The sequence below is a fragment of the Prosopis cineraria genome, unplaced genomic scaffold (assembly GCF_029017545.1).
Source record: "Prosopis cineraria cultivar Desert tree isolate PC_DT_omini unplaced genomic scaffold, ASM2901754v1 PC3, whole genome shotgun sequence".
In the NCBI taxonomy this organism is placed as follows: domain Eukaryota; kingdom Viridiplantae; phylum Streptophyta; class Magnoliopsida; order Fabales; family Fabaceae; genus Prosopis; species Prosopis cineraria.
Genome location: NW_026555334.1, coordinates 36,861,772 through 36,881,027, shown reverse-complemented (window position 1 = coordinate 36,881,027; position 19,256 = coordinate 36,861,772). Strand labels below are relative to the sequence as shown.

Genomic DNA, 19,256 nt, shown 5'->3' with positions numbered 1-19,256 from the left:
TAAAAATTGCAAATAAATTTGCCCCTTCTCCGAGCAGTGTCGTCATAATCAAGCATAATAATATATCTCCATGATTAGAGCTACAAAATTTTGATGTGATCAAAAATACAAAATCACATCAGAACTCCTTCTAAATTACGAAGGGCCTTTTTAGCCAACTTAAATTTTGGAGAAAGAGCTTTATTGGCTTTCAAAATGTACTCCTTAACAAAGAACTCAATACCTTGTCTTAGACTCTCAAGCTCAGGGGTCACTGCAACGCGGGTGAACATGTTCCACACTTGGCTATCCGCATACTCAAAAATGGACTCAAATAACATGCGGAAATGCATGATCTTTTTTGGAGTTAACTGGGTGATGTCACCTAGCTCAATAGTCTTCAAAATCGCGAGGGAGAGCGTGAAAGATGCAACCATTTCTGCCACAAATTTTGCCAGGTGCATTGACCTCATCAGCTGCATTGACTCGAGCTCCTTAAAGTGGTCCCAAAGGCAAAACTGTAAACAGAAATCAGCAAAAATATATTAAATTGAACCAAATTCCACTTTCAAAGATTAATATTACAAGGCAAATTAAAAGGCAATTCTTTTTATACGTTGGCAAAAAGGGGGGTAATAACCTGTAGAGTGAACTTGTGATTTTTATCATGCTCACACAACTTGGAAGCCAAAACAGTATAATACTTGTTAAAGACCTTCTCCTGTAAGCAGCACTCCAAAAGAACTCGCATAATCTCTCGGTCCTGTAAATACATGAAACAATTACATAGCACTAGTTAAAAGGCCTCATAGCTACAGTATGACACAAGTAAGCTATGGAAAAGGCCAACCTGCTTGCCAGGTAAATCCAGTCTTAGAAGCTTCTCAAATGCATCAATATAGTCCTCCCCACTCATTATTATACAAAAGATTGCTCTTCTAGCATCTGTGTTCATCCTTTGAGCAGCAGCGAGCTGCAACATTCGTTGCGTTTCAAGAACATCTTTGTCTATACTGTTGGCAACTTCCACAACATTATCTGTCGCAGAAGCTGCATCCCCAGACAACCACCACTGGCCTTTCTTGTCAGGTTCAAGCAGCTTATTCCATTTAACTCCTCTAATCAAAATATCATCCACTTTTAGCTGGAACAAGTATTAAGAAAAATAATAAGCTATCATTCATGAATGGCGTTTAAATAGGAAAACAGAGATTAAACCCCAGATAAAGTTTTCAAGTAAACATCACTTTTTTCCAAGCAGAAGTATGATAAAGCTGAAGATACAAAGCAGATTTACAAATCTTTTCCTAGGCCCTATGGCAGATTTTATGGGAAGGGAAAAGGGTGGAGGAAAGAGTAACACCAGGGGTCAAGAGACTTGTCCCAAGGCTTTTAGCCATAAGGGTAAAAAGGTGACGCTGATAGACAAGTAAGGGTAGGTGCAGCCAAAGGTAGGGGCAATGTTGGTACGGGTAATGACCACTCATGACCAGTATTGCTTCTGGGTTGTAATGTATTGATGTGTAATTATGTAGTCTGTTCCGCTTCTTGTATTTCTGTCTGTTATTTGATAGTAAATTCTGTAATTTGGTTGTATGAGGGACATGGGCTTGGCTTAAATAATCATTTCCCTTGTAATCTGATTTAGTTATGCAGTAATGGCATTATCAATCTTTATTCCCATTCTCTTGTTGTCTATTTCTGGTTTTAGTCTTGATATCAGCTTGTTATAGTAGTAGGTCCTATCAAAGTATAGGAAAGGGACATCACCAATATGTGACAAAAGCAAGTGAGCCACTAGACATGTCGTCAAGGATAAAAAGTAAAATACGAACCCACTCATAAAGAGTGAAAAGAAGTTCACTTTGAGAAGAAAAAAACTCAACATCAGAAATAACAGAGATCATTTGTTATAAAACATGGTCTTGAGACCGTCAAACTAGGTTTGAAGACATATAATATAATATAATAAACAAACTCTAACCAGCCAAGCACAGAGCATTGGATCACCTATCGTCTTCATTTCTCACACATCCAAAAATCAACCATATTGCTAGCATCTAGGTATGCAATCATACAGCACTACTACAAATAAAATCCTTTTGGTGTCTCCAATAGCAGAGGAGCATTTGCAAGAAGGAAACTTGCAGAAAAATTTTCCTCAGCTGACCAAGCATGCTCAACGAGTACACCAAATAGCAATCAATGTAACAGAAACACCAGAACTAGATGCAAGAATTAATCTTAGAAAACCAAAGGAATTTCGAGAATAAACAAGGCTTCCAAAACATTCAGACTAGAGAATGGTACCTTCTGTAGCCACTTCTTAATCCGTGTGTGATGGGCAGGGTCCTCTTTCGGCCTTTTCTTGTTGTTCTTGATGTCGCAGATAGTTTCAAGCATAAATTCCATCTATAAGTGTTACTAAATAATCAGTTCCAGACTGTGTCCACAAAAAGTGAAGGCAATTTGATAATAGAGCATAGCATGCTCACTCTTTTACTATATATCTTTTCCTGGCCGCCACCACCAGAAGCCTTCAACTCGTTTGTCCTTTTCTGAACGCTCACAATAAAATCTTTCATGGCAGCAGGATCATCAGCTCTAATTTTCATCCCACAGCCTATTTAAACAAGTTGAAGTCAGACAACAGGGGGTTCACTATTCCAGCAACTTGCTATGCAAATAATATTCATACTATGACATCATTTCAGACATCAGTTTCTGGACTAAAACAACCAAGAAAGGTGAACAAAACCAAATGCGCATGCGTATTATGAATAAAAAAAAAACCAAAATAAAAATGAGTACAATTCAATAACAATATTACGCTAGCCAGATGAGTGGAAGAATTTCCTAGCTCATGCCTCCACATTTTTAGGAGTGCATTTCTCCATTCTTTAAGGGAGTAATTGTATTTTTGACAAAGTACTAGGAAAAAATATCAAGAAAAGTAATCACTTAAAGCACATGTGAAATTGACATCTGGTATATGAAAATCTGAACATATTACAGTTCTACATGGACTGGAAAGCATTTGAAAGTACAAGGAGCCGTACCACTTTCCAACATAATTATTTTGTCAAAAAATTGCATTAAAAGCAGGCCCAACTCAGGACTTTCAATAAATGAATTGTGCCCATGTAGATGTCTTAATGAGTTATTTGAATACGTTTACACCCCTAGCAGTTCTATGTAAGATTAACCCAAACCAAACATGTGCAACTTAAGAGATCATCTATTTAAAAAAAGAAAAAAAAAACTTACATTGCAACACTGTCAAAATGGTAGAAACATCGACCTCTGTTAACTGCTTACTCAGCATGATAAGGAAGTCATATACTAAATCACTGAATTGCAAGACATGATTGTTAGGAAAATATAGTTGAGAAGGATAGAGAACAAAAAGCTGTCATAATGAACTCCATCAAGCAGCAGCTCATTAGAGCAGAAACACAGAAATCCATCAAACTCAGAGGCACTGAAAAAGCGACACCTGATATTTCCAAAACATGTTAAATCACATTACAGTAGCTTTATTCTTGCCAAATAATGATAAAAGTTGAAATTTTGAACCACAAGCAAAATCATAGCTGATAGCCAACTGTCTACTCCATAGCCTGATTTTATAAGTTACAAAAGAAGATCACAAAAATACATGCTCTTCTGTTTTGCATATATAAGTGCATCATGCAGTTCAGTCAATTCACCTTGAGCAGACCCCAAATATGCACAAATAGCATAGGAGAAGAGTGAGATTTCGCAGTGAGAGATTGTCTTCCTTATCGTATTCATCCTGCGGGAAGGCATAGGAAATTAGAAGTGTCATATTTAAAACACTGCAATGACTATGACAGGTCAATTGAAGACTTGAGAAGGATCTAAAATCCACAAATCTAACCAGTAGGCAAAATCAGCAATATTATAAATTTATTTATTTATTTAAATGCTATACCTCAAAGCATTTGGCAAAGGAGGCCATAAATTTTGCGCTGAAATCAACACCAACCAGGCAGGCCATCCCAGCAACAAAGGCCGCAAAAACAGCAGCATACCTTCACAGAAGAGGGAAGAAAAAAATTTATCAGCAACATCTGAAAAAAATGCAGAAGAGAAAGCTCAACGCATCAAACTAACTTTCTGGTTTCATCAAATAAAATAACCAGAGTATGTAGGCTAAGAAACTACAATATAAGAAATGTATCCACTACAATACTGGCATGTCAATCTAATATAGAAGCAACTTCTCATACAATTCCTGCAGTGCCAGATTTAAATTTTCATTGGAACCTTATACAGAGTATATCAAACAGAGCATTTAGCAGGGTCCAGGATAGGTTTCAATCATAACTATGAGACCGCAATATAAGAAATATATCCCCTGCAACAGTGGAACTGCAATATATAAAAGCAAATTCTCATACAATTCATGCAGCATCAGATTTAAATATGAAGCATTACTTGAGGTTGAGAGTTTGATTCTTGTCACCCCTTTCTCGAGGCACATGCATAGGGGGTGGTAGTAGATTTTAATATTATAACACTATTAATGGCCTTTTAAGTAACAACTCGTGCCTTTTGAGTTGAAGACAGTGGTCATAGACCACTGTAACATTCAAATCCCAACAGGAAAGTGCAAAGAAATTAAAGACAAAAGAATACCCCACGTGATATTTACATAAGCCACAAAGCAGCCACTTCAGCCTCCAACATTAATTATTCAATAACATAAAACACGACACAAAATGCCAGCAGAGAACCCCGCAAAAGAATTTTTTACTATTCAATAACATCAATGTCATTCTCCACCAGGTATTTTGCAGCCATGTTTTCTCTACTCATTTATACAAACTACATTCACAGCCTCCTTTTCAATGTTACCATTTTTCATATTTTAACTCTTCCTGGCTGAAGCATCTGCATCCCAACAAGAGTCAGCATCATTCACTACCATCTCATCCCAATGTTCTACTTGGTAACAAACGCGTATCTTTCCTCAGTGAAACAACGGTACTTGACATATATTCCCACCCAAGAATTCAACAATTAAATGAACTTTGATAAGAGAGATCAAGAACACTACAGGAAAACATAAAAGGCATAAATTCTTAACTGTTCATTGCCACGAGGACCTCCAGAACAAGATGCCAAAATCTCCTCACTGATTATCTGTGAAGCAGCACTTCGAGCAATTGTCTGTAAAGCAATGTGTTAAAGAGTAAGAGATGAAATTTCAGAAAGTAACCACTTTCATTCATGCAAGCAACTAGGGAGGAGAATCAACGTTTCAAAACAGAGATTAGAAGCAGCCAAGCTTATACAAACTGCATTGCTTCAAATGCAAATACCCCAAATTTAACATCCAGCAACAACAAGCCTCATCCCACTAAGTGCAGTAAATGTAAATCCAAAACAAGAAATAATTATTAATCCTACTAGGAAAGGAATGAGACTTCTCATAAAAGGGAATGAATATGCCCTCCATTCCAAATCTATATTATAATTATGAGATGCGTAAATCCAACGAGTATAAAAACATTATAAAAAAAAAAAATTCTCCCCACTGAATCATGGGGCATCTTTATTTTTACTAAGCGAATGATATAAACAGTGAAAAATGTGTTCTATTTACAGAATTAAATAAAAAATACATTGGAAGGGTTAAAAAGAATGTATCTAACACTTCCTCAATTTATTGTCTTAGCTTTTTGCCTGTTCCTTTACCATTTCAAGAAGCAATAATATGCAATAATCTATTAAAAGAATAAGATAAAGAGTAAGCATCTGATTGATATGCATCCGTAGCAGTAGCACACCTGAAAAATCATGGAAATTTCTCCTGTGACTGATTCCACATTAGATTCAGAAAGCCTGTTAAGAAGACCTGAAACAAGTTCAATTTTAGATAAGAGTACTAATGATCGACAGGAAAGAAATGCAAAGTCAATTCAAAGTCCATCTTTCTTGCCTCGTATTCGCCTTCGAATCTGAGTATGCTCTTCAGGTTCATTTCCAACACATGCTCTCAAGTGAGGTGCTATGTATTTTTCATTAGTTTTTTTTCCTGGCACCAGAGAAGGAACCCACATCATTGCCGCTTCTTTTTCACCAGAATTGGCAGGCTTGGATACACACTTGGCAGTAGCATTCACATCACTACCTTCTTGCTGTTGTTTTAACAATTTTCCTTTCTTATGTTTCTTACTTGAGGGTGCACCAACAGGAAATTCTGTCAATCCAACATCTTGGTTAGAAGTATCTACAGCCCCTGAAATTTCAGTGATTGACCCTGCTTGTGGCCCTTCCTCTGACAATATGCCATCGTTAGCTCTATTTTTTGAAGATCTCTTCTTCCATTTTTTTGAGGGCATTTCAGCACCAGGGACTTCCCCTTCTCCAATGAAATCAACATTAGATGACATTCCATCAAGTAATATATTGAGACCATCATCCATACCCCTTAATTTTCCATCTTTCACCTTGAGCTTTTTGGCAAGTTTCCTTTCCAAATCTTGATCCTTCTTGGAAGCCATGGAAACATCTGTCACACCCATTTCATAGGATTCTCTGAACTTCTTCCTCCTGGCCTTCAAACTTTTATTCCCTTTCTTCATTATTATTGCAACAGAACCATGCCAACTCGTTGATTTTGACTCATTTGTAATTTCCTTTGACACTGCACAATCCTCAGATGTTCTATGTCTCCCAAAGTTGGAATCCGAATCATTAACTTTTGTTTCCTTTAAACTACAACTGAGCAAATGATTTGACTTGCGTGTAGTGTTTGCCTTTGAAGTCTGGTTACCTCTTTTCATTGCTTGAGATTTCTATTAGAAGAGAGTAAAATTAGACAGTTAAGAAATAAATTCTCAATATTTGGCGGCAAGGCATGACAGACAGAGAATAAAGATCTGTATGGGGGTTCTTGAATAAGTTAGGGAGAGGTGACAATTGTTCAGTGTTACTAAAGGAGTGGGTTGCTTTAGGGGAAAAGGAGAATGAGGTGGAATATACCCTATTTTAATCATCTCAATGCAGTTGAGAATAGAAGAATAAATGAAAAAAGAAAAGAAACACCCTTACAAACCATCAGTTTGAAAGGTTTTGGGAATTGGAGTTGGGAACCACCAGAACTCAAATTTTAGTTTCATCAGTATCTAAATGACAACTTCAGCATGTGAGCCATCATCACAATCAAGCCCTGAAATCTCAAAATGACAAACTTATACCTGGTGATGGAGCCAAGATTCATGTTTATCTGCCTTCTTTGCCAAGCGGGCCTCTTTTCGCCTTTCTCGACGTGATTTCTCATTCGTCTGTTTTGCTACAATGAGATAGATACAATTGAGATATTTTCCGTCTACCCCAATGCAAGTTGGAAACTTTGAAAAACTTCCAAGTAAAGAAAAAGAAAGATGTTAAAGAGCTTACCCATGTTCTACAGCCAAATTTCGCCAACAGCTAACTGCCCAACCAATATAAACAAGAAAAAAAAATCAAATTTTATTTAAGTTGCAAGAATTGTAGCACTAGTCGGAACAAGAGATAGTCTGTGAAAAAGGAAGGGAACGACAACCTTCCGGTGACCACAAATAATTTTGGGGAAAATAATTATAAACTGCAGTGAAATGGACTACTTTTGCTTATGAGTTCATTGAAAAGTGTAAAGAGTGAAGGCCTGAAGAGTACGGATGTGAGCCGGCCAGCGACTATGTGGCCTGTCTAAGGCTTTTTTCTAGGCTTAGTCTCGTTTAAAGGCCTCTTTAAAAAAATCCAATGATATTGTTTTGTTCTATAATTTTTGCTCAAGATATCCTGAAGGAACCAAAGGGACCGAAGCACAGTCACAGAATTGTTTTCAATTCAATTCATATATGAGTGCTCTAGGATCTGGGTCTAACAGTACCCACAATTAAAAATCAAAGCCACCAAAATTTAGTGTTCCAAATGCTTGCTTTCTCTCCATCACACTGCCCTCCGAAATATGAATCACTGGCACAAAAATTTACAATCAAAACTCCCATCTTTCACACAAGCTGATAAAACCAATCACCAAACACTCCTCTATCTAGACCTCTAAAATCAATAACACCACAAAGGGAGAAGAAGAAAGCGGATCACACTTACACTACCAAAGACTGCGGGGGTGAGGTCGTCTGGCTCTGACGGACTGAGAAACTAAGAGGCGAACTAATGGAGTGCGTGAGGTGAGGCCGTCTTCCTGACGGCGTGTGACTGTCTGGAGCGGAACCGCGGAGCGAGAGCAATAGACGGGCGTCGTGGATGAGTCGCCGACCGAAGGTCATGGCGCGGGTGAAGGAGTAAGGTCAAGACTCAAGACCCGTTTAGGAAATTCGGCTACTTGGCTATTTCACCTAAATTTTATAATATAAATTCGCGAATTTATGAATAAATAAATTAATAATTAAATTTTTTTGAAAAAATTAGTGAAAAAGACATAGTTGGAACCAAAATTGTGCTCAAGGACCAAAGTATATGGAAGGACCAAGTCTATTATTTCATTCATAAAATAATTTGATTAAATGATCAAAATGCCCCTCTATGTTAATTAAAAAAATTAAGAAAAAGGCACAAAATCTGGTCGCCAAAGCTTCGATGACCTCTGGCTAGAGCTCCAATAATTGACAGCGCGTTTGTCAAAGCTCTTGTCGGTAGGTGAAGAGTTGCCGGAAAATGTTGCTGAAAAAATTCAAAACCCTTTTATTGCATGTAATCATCAAGAATACATGTAAACTCAACAACCAAAAGGTGTCAGGCTTCTGACTTAGAGTACAAGGTTTCTGGTTCAGGTACAAGGCATCTGGCTTAAGGTGCAAGGCAACTGGCTTAGACAATTACATGTAATCTCTAGCGAATTATATGTAAATCAAATACACAAAGTGTCACACCCCAAAATATCAAATGTGACAGGCATGAAATACAAGATTAACCTTGCTTTGCAAGTCTAATCAAAATACATGTTCCTAATTATATTTGGAAAAAATTATACACTTTGGCGGTGCAAATTCAAATAATATTATAATACTCGTGACTTTTTTAAATATTTTCAATAATTTTTAAAATAAAATATTTAAAACAATTAAACAGCCAATTTAAAGAGAATACAAGAATTATTTCCTTAATCAATAAATAATAAAAACAAAGAGATGGATACCTTACCTTTTGTTTGGAACAATTATCAAATATCACAAGACGATAATTCAAATTTCACATAAATTTAACTTTACAATCATTCATCATGGGAATCTACTTTATAATGCAGAAGAAGGAGGTGATGGTTTCCAATATCTAAAATACAAACAATTCAATAAGTACATAATAAATCAACATGCACAAACATATATATTCCAAATCATGTCATTTCCTCAAGACTACAAGATAATACTTCAAATATATATAAACATAGACATATATAAATATTTATTGACACAATGCTAACAATATAAAACCAAAAAAAAAAATATTCTTATCAACAAGTGTATTAAACATGCTTTCAAACTCATTATAGTAATAACATAAATTTTGTTATAGTAATCATGGGATCAACTTATCCAAAAATTCATAATAAAAATTCCTTTCCAAAAACAGAAATTTAAAGAAGAAAAAGAAAACATATTTTTATTTTTCTTTTAAAACAAGTTCCTTAGAGGAATTCATACAGCTTGAGATTTATGTCATGGCACACAGCCCATGTGGGTAAATCACCAATCCAGCATGGCTCGTAGACCATGAGAAATAGGTGTGGTGCACAGTCTACAAACGTAAGTAATGAATCCAACGCAGTTTAAAGCCACGAATATCAAGCACAGCTCAAAGGCTATAAATAACAGACGTGCTGCGTTTGGTTCCTCTCCCAAGTATGTCAGAAATCAATTTTTTTTCAATATATAAAAATTTTTACTGTGAAAGAATCCAAACAATGTCCACAAGCCATTTTTCCAAACTTTCTTCTATAGACTTTTTATGTGCTAGTAGAAAATTTCTTTTAGAAATAAAAAGATTTTCATTATTATAACAATACTTGCAAAAGTCTCAAATTCAAAACTCAATTTGTCACACTTAACCCAAAATAAACGTCACAATGAGCATTGCATTAAGTAAAAAAAATCACTCTATATTAAATTTTTTTTACAAGTTTCCATTAATAATTTAACAAGTAACCATCTGTAAAATGACAAGCTTTGTTACAAGCTAGCTTTGTAAAAAGCTTATATGAATTTGCTATTTTGTTAAAATTTTCTTGTCAAATTATCAAGATAAATTTTTAAAACTAGTAACGGGACTTGTGATTTTACAAATGGTTACTTGTTAAATTATCAATGAGGGCTTGTTAAAAAAAATTTATATGAAGTGATTTTTATAAATATTTACTTTTTGTATTATTAAAATTTTACATGTCAAAAGCTTATATAAGCTTATTATTTTGCTAAAATTTTCTCTTTGAATTATCGAGAGAAATTTTCAAAGTTAGTAACAAGACTTGTGATTTTATAGATGGTTACTTGTTAAATTATCAATGGAGATTTATTAAAAAATTTTACATGAAGTGCTTTTTATAAACTTTTTACTTGTTTTTATTACTAAAATTTTACATGTCAAAAGCTTATATGAACATGTTATTTTATTAAAATTTTCTTATCAAATTATCAAGAGAAATTTTCAAGGCTAGTAACGGGACTTTTGATTTCACAATGTTAAATTATCAATAGAGACTTGTTAAAGAAATTTTATATGGAGTAATTTTTTTAACTATTTATTTATTTTTATTACTAAAAGTTTAATGTTAAAAGCTTATATGAACTTGTTACTTTACTAAAATTTACTCATGAAATTATTAAGAAAAATTTTCAAAATAAGTAATGGGACTTGTCATCTCATAAATGGTTACTTGTTAATTTGCTAATAGGGACTTGTTAAAGAATTTAATATGGAGTAGTTTTTTTTAAACGTTTACTTGTTTTTACTACCAAAAGCTTATATGTCAAAAAGCTTATATGAACCAGTTACTTTACTAAGATTTATTTATTAAGAAAAATTTTCAAAGTTAGTAACGGGACTTGTTATCTCATAAATGGTTGCTTGTGAAATTGTTAATGGGGACTTATTAAAAAAATTTAATATGGAGTGATTTTTTAAAATGTTTACTTGTTTTTATTATCAAAAGCTTATATGTCAAAAGCTTATATGAACTGGTTATTTTACAAAAATTTACTTATCAAATTATCAAGAGAAATTTTTAAAACTAGTAATGGAACTTGTCATCTCACAAATGGTTACTTGTTAAATTGCTGATGGAGACTTGTCATTCCCAGTAATAAAAACAAGTAAGCATTTATAAAAATCAATGCATGTTAAATTTTTTAACAAGTCCCGTTAGTAGTTTAACAAGTAGCCATGTGTAAAATGACAAATAATCATTGAGCTCTTTGTAAATATTGACATGGAAAGTGGAAACAAAGTTAAATACATATATAAAGATTTGCAATATATAAATGAAAGGATTTATTTGCCTAGTGGCTAATTATTTTTTTAGTAGTTAAGAGGATATGGGTTCAAACCCCACCTTAGCCACTTTGAAAAAAATTAATCTGTCTTCCACACTGGCCGGAGCTCTAGCCAACAGTTAAGCCACCATTATTGGAGCTTCAGTGGCTTGTCCAATAAGGTGGTCCAATCACCATGCTGGAGCTCTGACAACAAATGATTGAGGAGTTTTTTTAAAAAATGAGGGGTAGTTTTGTCTTTTCAAACTAAAAATTAATTATGTTTTGGTCCCTTAATCCTGCAGTATGATTTCATAATCATTTAGTCCTCATTGGTAAATAAAATCTCTAGAGGTCCTTCATTATGATTTTCCTTATAATTTAAGACAAAGTAAAACAATTACACACAAGGACCTTTTATAAGGTCAATACTTCTTGGGGAAAAAGAAAAGCAAAAGAAGGCTTTAGAGTCACTAGTTAAAAAATAAACTATTGTAAAGCTAGGAAGAAAATATCTGACATCCTTACTGAGCACATCACCTTCCTTTTACAATTAGTTTAACAGAGTTTTTTTGCCTAAAACCAATAATTCCAAGAGAGAGTTTAGGAATGCTCCAATCCTTAGCAAACTTGCAAATCTAGCTTGGCAACACTATAAGGGAAGAGTTCAAGTTTGTACTTTAGATTTCCCTACCATTGAGTCTGTCTTCATAAATCTAAAGATCATTCCCATAAAGCTTGATACATAACTTCCAACAAGAACTCTATTAATTTCTCTTTTTGCCATCCATATTGTCTATCCCCTATGCAATAGATTGAAGACTAAGATATCATTGTTTGGTAGGGTTTGATTTAATTTTAAAGAAGCAGTAACTTCTTTAGTCTTCCGAATTGTGTCTTGAAATAAAAACCTACCTTGAAACTTTGAAATGAATTGATTGGGTAAAACCCTGATTTTTTTATGGATGCATTAATTCCTTTTCCACTAAATAAAGTTGACCAAAGTAATGATTTTCCTTATAAGATCAAGCCTCTTATCTTTAATTGGGTTAAGAAGGATGTATAGTACCTAACTTGTAATTCCTTTTTCTAAAGCTCCTTCAATTCTGAGACCTATTCCTCCAAACCACATAGCTTTAGTCACAGGGCATTTGAGGAATATATGATCTAAAGATTCTTCATAATGATAGCCAAAGCGGAACTAATCATGATTTTGTGAGTACCACCTTTTAAGAACATCCCTTGTTGGTAAAGCATTATGAATCAACTTCCAGATTGTTAAAATATGCTTTTAAGGATAATCCAATTTCCAAAGGAAGGACCAATTGTCATATTCAATGATTTTCTAAGAGGTTTTTCTTTTAATAAGTGAAGAAAAACCATCCTTAGTTGTATAGATATCCTTAGGATTTCCATTCCAAATGATTTTATCCTCAATATTGTGGAAAGGAATTGGAGTATTCAAAATTTCTTTCCTATCCTTTAAGTTGTAACAACTACTCACTAAAAAAGTGGTCCACTTAATTGGTGCCCAAGGAGTTGTTCTTTTTGAAATCAAATCATATATTGTAGAAATTTCCATTCCAACATTTCTTGCATTCCCAAATCTTTCCACCACGGCAAATGATAAATTAGGATTTTCTACCCATTCCTAACCCTCCATTTTAGTCTTGGAGTAATTAAATGAGCGTTGTCCTTAATACCTTTCCAAAACTAAAACACACTATAGGGAACTTTGAAAATTCCAGTTTTATTTGTGTCAAAATATTTAATCTTTAAAGTTTCACCTAGAATAGAACTGTCTTAGGAATCGATTATAATCCTCCAAAAGTGTTTATCTAAGAAGGACATATTGACTTTATGAATAGGCTGAATTCCTAACCCTCCCTCTCTTTTTGAAATGAATAGAGTATCCTTGTAAATCAAATGCATGCTTTTCTTTCCCTCATTAATGCCTTAAAAAAAATCAATACATAAAGAGTTAATGATTAGGCAATATTTCAAGAGAAGTTTGACACTTAAGAGTTGAAAAATACTTGCAAATGAAAGAACAGCTGAACAGATCTAATTAACGTAAGCCTAGAAGCTTGGGATAGCAACCTTCCTTTCCAAGAACTAATCCTTCTATGCACAGATTCCATAATTTCTTGATATATATGGTTTTTCTAGGTCTAGGGTCAATCCAAGTCCCTAATTATGTCCCTAACCGTTTGATACAATTAATTCTAAAGAAGTTAATAATTTCAGTTATCGTTGATTAGAAAACATTAAGACTAAAAATCAAATTGAACTTGTTGAAATTAATCAATTGCTAAGAGCACAAGCAGTACTTGTCAATCACTTCCTTAGCAGATAAGATACTATATCTATTATATTCAAAAAATAAAATGGAATCATCTGCATATAAGAGGTGAGATTCCTATTTGCATTGTGGCATATTTTAATTCCATCCCAAATACTAGATATTTCTTTTTTTAATAATTAGCCTAGAAAAAAACATTAGCAGCTAACATGTAAATATAAGGTGAGAGAGGGTCACCTTGCCTAATGCCACATGAGGGTATGAAAACTAGTGATAGGTTACCATTTAGGGCAACTTGATAAGAAACAGATAAGATACATTCTATGATCAATTGCACCTGCTTTGTAGGAAAATTCATCTTCTTAAGGATAGCCTCAATGAAATTCCAAGAGAGCCTATCAAAGGTTTTTGATAAATCAATCTTAAGAGCAACCAAAATTTTCCTACCTTTTCGAGAGGAATGAACAGTGTTCAAAACATCAACTGCCAACAAGATATTATCAGTAATTAGTCTTCCTTTCAAGAAAACACTCTAAAAAGGGGCAATAAGTTTAGGTAGTTTTTCCTTGAGACAATTACAAAGGATTTTTTAGATTATTTTATATGTGACATTACACAGATTAATAGGTCTCAAGTTAGATATAGATTGAACCTTCTTTTCCTTTGGAATGAGAGTGATGACAAACTCATTAATCTCCTTTAAAAGATGACCCAAATGCTAAAAGGACAAACTATGTTATGCACATCAACTTTGACCAAATCCTAAAATCTTTGAAAAAAATTGGCATAAAAGCCATCTAGACTTGGGGCACTGTCTTTAAGGAGACTAAAAACAACCAATCAAACTTCTGATAAAGAAATAGGAGCAAGGAGAGATATATGATCTTCAATAAAAAGACTATAAAGCCTTAAAAATTGCATATGCCTAAGTAATTCTTGAGAATTAGGGAAGTTTTGTGATGTTAGTACACCTTAAAAGTGAGTCAGAGTAATGTTTTGAATTTCATTTTGGTCATATGTCCAACTATTATCATTTTTTGTAAGGCTTGAACATAATTTATCATCCTTCTACTAACAATGCTATGAAAGTATCTAGTATTCCTCTCCCTTTTTAAATTCCATTTGACCTTTGCTCTTTATTACCAAAAACTGCTTTCATATTCATAAATAAATTCAAGCTCATTCTTTTTTTCTAAAAGTAATAAGGTTAAAATATTATTTGGAGACAAAGACCTAGATATTTGATCTGAAAACATAAGGATCTTCTTTTCCAATGATTTTCCCTCCATTTAAAGTTGCCAATGCTTTTTTTGCTCCTATTATGCAACAAATTTAGAGTCCTTTTTAGCTTATAAACAAGTATAAAACTAGGAGACCCTAAGCAATTCTACATTTAGCAATCAAAAATCATTTTATCGTAGCCCCTTAGTTGATATCAGTAAGCTTCAAATTGCTTTGATCTACTTCTTCTATAATGGGATTGAGTTGAGAAGAAGATGGGGGAATGATCAGACATAGTTAATGCAAGAGTAGTTGCATTTAAAAAGGGAAACATTGAGATCCAATCAGGATTACGTAATACCATGTCTAACCTCTCCTTCACATTCTCAATATCTTGTCTCATGCTTGACCAGGTAAAACTAGGTACAAATAGTCTCACTTCAAGCAACTCAGAATCATTCAGACAATTCTTAAAATCTAGCATGCCACTACATATAGCCACGATGCTTATTTTGTCTTTTAGGTTCAAAACCTGATTGAAATCACCAAGGAGTAACCATGGCCTATTTAAGATTTTTGAATTTAATTTTATCCAATCCCAGAGCAAAAATCTATTAGACAGTTTAGGTAGTCCACGCACAAAAGGAACATATATTCCATTAAGAAAAGCTTGATTTTTTAAGAATACATAAGTTATAAAAGAGGTACATTCTAAGATTTGAACATTACAATACTTATTCAGGCAACTATAGTGACTCGTCCTTTTTTAAAAGCATATAGTCCATGATGATTTTCAAAACCAAAAGAAGCTAAAGTATGTCCAGCAACAGCTAGTTCTATAATATCCTTCTGCTTCTAAGCCATGATTAACTCCAAATCTCAATCAATAGAGAGATTGGTTTAAGATAATTAACGTAACACCAAATTACAAATGGGTAGAAAATTGGGAACCCAAGTATTTAAAAATTAAAACCATGTTCAAAGTCTTTAAAATAGACAAATTAGGGTTTATAAATATATGAAACTATGGTATCACATTAAGCATAAGTGCATTTACAAGAACATTTGAAAACAAAATAATTTCACAAAATTTTAGAGCAAGCACTGCGGCTTATCAAACAATTGCCGTGGCATGTCTACCTCAGTGCCATGTGTCATAGCGCACTTGCACGATCTTTGATGGTAAATTTTGCTACCAATTTGCATCTTTTGGGGCAACTTCCAACCCACCCTAATCCTCCATCTGACATCCAATTAACGCAAACTAAGTGTCTACAGAAAGCTTTTTTTGAGCTCTAACTAATGGCTTTGTTTCATAATCAAATTATTTCACAATTAAAATTTGGATACTCTTTTTAAAAATTACACTTTTCAATATTTTCCTCAAAACTAAGTGTCCAACTCAATCACCAAAAGCCAATAACCATTGACACCAATTAGACCATATGCAAAATATCAAAACTAACTCATGCAATGCATCATATCACATTAAATACTTATAGGTCACAATTTTACTACTTAACCCCTCAATCTCAAAAACATATAAAGGGGAGTTCAACTCACTTTTCAACAAATATTTCATAGTCAACATATAATACGCCCAACTCTCACTTGTACTAGTATTTTGGCCCTATCACAGATATCATACTTCATAAAATCACTCCTTAGTGCCCAAAATACACTTACAATTTATAAACGGATGATATAAGTAAGAATAAAAAATAAATAAATCCTAGTTGACAATTTAAACTATCAAATACATATAAAGGCTCAAAAATAAAAAGGCCTACTAAAATAGGATCGCAATCCTAAGCTTCTAGTTGCTTTTCTCTATCTGATCCTCTTGAGCTATTTCCTATAATATTGAAGATAATAGAGTGAGTACAACTACTCAGTAATCAAGGTTCAACTAACTCATACCAATACATGTCAATTAATTTAAATGTAAGTGGTAATTAAAATTAATTCTCCAAACTATATAAAATGTTTCAAAGTATAAATTCATATTTTCAAGCATATTAGCACATATTTAGGAAATAATACTTTTTAACAACCTCCATGTAGAAGAGAGTTTGTCACACAATCAAATAACATATACTTAAAAGTGATTAAGACTCAATTTATGAGTATCCTCATTAGGGTCATAATACAAACAATCATGTACCCTAACTTACTATATGCATGATCACACCTCCCTTATATCCTCCTTATTCCTCTGACCTGAAACTGTGGGCTATAACATAATAGGATAGTTTATAATCCATGACTTCCCTAACCTCAACACTTGTGAGGGGATTATCTAGCTAAGGCTCACCCAACTCACTTATGGAATAAGGTTTCTCTAATTTTCTCACACTATGGGGTGTCATAGTCCCTAGACTAGCTTCATTATTGAACCAATTGATAGCTAGCTAGATTCGAGTCCCTCATTGAACCAGTAGGATAGTCCCTCATTAAACAAGTGGGATAATATGAATATAATCAATCCGGGCAAGCCATTACTCAGATGGGAACCCTATCACATGGATTTAATTCTCTACTCCTCTTCCTAAAGAAACTCCTGCCTCTCAAGATCATGTAATGCATATTCATGCAATAATTCACATTTAACATAATTCATAAAAGTCTACATAACCAATTTCATTAAACTTCACCATCTAACAAATCATTAAACTCCTTAAACATATTTTCATTAAACTTCAAATCAAACAAGTTATTAAACTTCAAATTTTAAAATTGTTGTACCTCACACATTCACAATCATTGAATCTATAAATTTTAAAATCATTGAACTCCTAACAACTAAAATCATTGAACTATATTTAATTACTACTTCAATAGTGGGCTATTCAAACAAAACAAGTCACATTTGCATTTTAACCAATTTCACACAATTCAATTATCAAATATTATTCAACAAACTAATTAATATACAAAAGTATATGATAGAATTCCCCCGGTTACCTCAAAATTTTAAGAGGTTAAAGGTTTCACCCCTCAAATACTCATTCTCAAAGCTTTCAAGAAGCTAGAATGGTGCCAAAGATAGTTACTCTACAAACATTTACAATGTAAATCATCAATATCCATATTTGGGTTAATTTTCACTAATAATTCAACACTTCTTAATACTCAAAATTCATTTTTGACATATACAAAAGTATCCATAAAGTTTCTTAGCTTCCTTTAACCCTCGTTAACATCATTGAGCTCTTTAATGATCATTAATGGGATCACATTATTCCCAACTAACATATTTATGAGGATTTTCAAACATTTAATGTTCTTTAACCATCAACTATCATGTATTCATAAATACTAAGTTTACTTGGCTCAATCTACTCTTATTAACTTTATTTAAGTCAATGGATTCAGACCCATAGCCTCTATAGACTAAAAATTACTATTATCAACCAAACCCTAACTTCCACCATTAAGAAAATGAAAGAAAAAAGAAAGATTTAAGTGTAAAAAGCTTACCTTTGATGTTTAGAAACTCTAAAATACTCCCAATACTCAGATTCTCCAAGCCCTAGCATTGCTTTCCTGTTGCTTTCTCATATTCCTTTTTTCTTCATTTGTTTTTTGCTTCATTTTGTGAACTTATGACAGTAAAAATGTGATCATACGTCATGGCAGACGCACAATGCGCTGTGATGCTTGGCACAAAGAGCACCTCCTAGGCATGTTGCCACACATACACCACGGCGGCTTATCTACAAGCCTTGGCACATGGCACATAATCTTTCCTTTTAAAATTCCTTCCTCTTTCATTCTCGGGTAACTTAATTCTCCTTTGGACTCGCGTTTAAGGCTGAAATTGAAACCAAACAAGCCCGTTAAGCCTCTCTAGCCACACACCTCGCTAATACACTTAATTAATTTGATTGGGCTTATTTAATTTAGTTTAAAATTAAGGATGGTATAAGTTCAACCTTAGTTTTAGAAAGATAAATAATATCAAGTAAGTGGGTAGAAGCTAGTTGTCTCGATATTTAAATTGTCACAGCTTTCCTAATACTGTGATAGTTTTAGCTTATGAACCTTATGGTGCTAAGGAAGCTTTTCATAGGCAGCTTCCTTAGCCTTTGCAGACTCTATAGTTGAGTAGTCGTTCCTTGCCTTCTTATTAGGGCTGTGGTTATCAGCTTCCTCATAAGCAGCACACTTCTTTAACTTCAAGTATTGAGGTTGCTCAACTATAGAAACATCCTCAGGCTTGACATTGAGATTAAAAGATGAAAGTAGCT

The 19,256-nt window shown here is 33.7% G+C and overlaps 1 protein-coding gene across 3 annotated transcripts; it reads right to left on the bottom strand.

Moving 5' to 3' along the window:
- Positions 1 to 6: 6 nt before the first annotated feature.
- On the bottom strand, positions 7 to 8,323 carry LOC129304678 (uncharacterized). 3 transcript variants are annotated; one of them, XM_054944419.1, is made up of 14 exons: positions 8,107 to 8,323; positions 7,411 to 7,444; positions 7,209 to 7,303; positions 5,948 to 6,806; positions 5,796 to 5,863; positions 5,093 to 5,175; positions 3,935 to 4,034; positions 3,690 to 3,775; positions 3,247 to 3,329; positions 2,475 to 2,602; positions 2,290 to 2,391; positions 830 to 1,123; positions 620 to 742; positions 7 to 497 (listed from the first exon to the last, which is right to left on the bottom strand). In XM_054944419.1, exons 2-14 carry the CDS (start codon positions 7,412 to 7,414, stop codon positions 114 to 116), a joined length of 2,409 nt encoding a protein of 802 aa, XP_054800394.1. In that variant the 5' UTR covers positions 7,415 to 7,444; positions 8,107 to 8,323; the 3' UTR covers positions 7 to 113. The 3 variants fall into 3 exon arrangements, with proteins under 3 accessions (XP_054800394.1, XP_054800397.1, XP_054800396.1); XM_054944422.1 differs by having other exon boundaries at positions 7,209 to 7,295; XM_054944421.1 differs by lacking the exon at positions 7,411 to 7,444.
- Positions 8,324 to 19,256: the final 10,933 nt, after the last annotated feature.

Coding starts and splice junctions, on each gene's coding strand:
- LOC129304678 (XM_054944419.1), bottom strand. Junction 1,124..2,289: donor TTAAGAAGTGGCTACAGAAG/GTACCATTCTCT, acceptor TACTTGTTCCAG/CTAAAAGTGGATGATATTTT. Junction 498..619: donor ATCACAAGTTCACTCTACAG/GTTATTACCCCC, acceptor TTCTGTTTACAG/TTTTGCCTTTGGGACCACTT.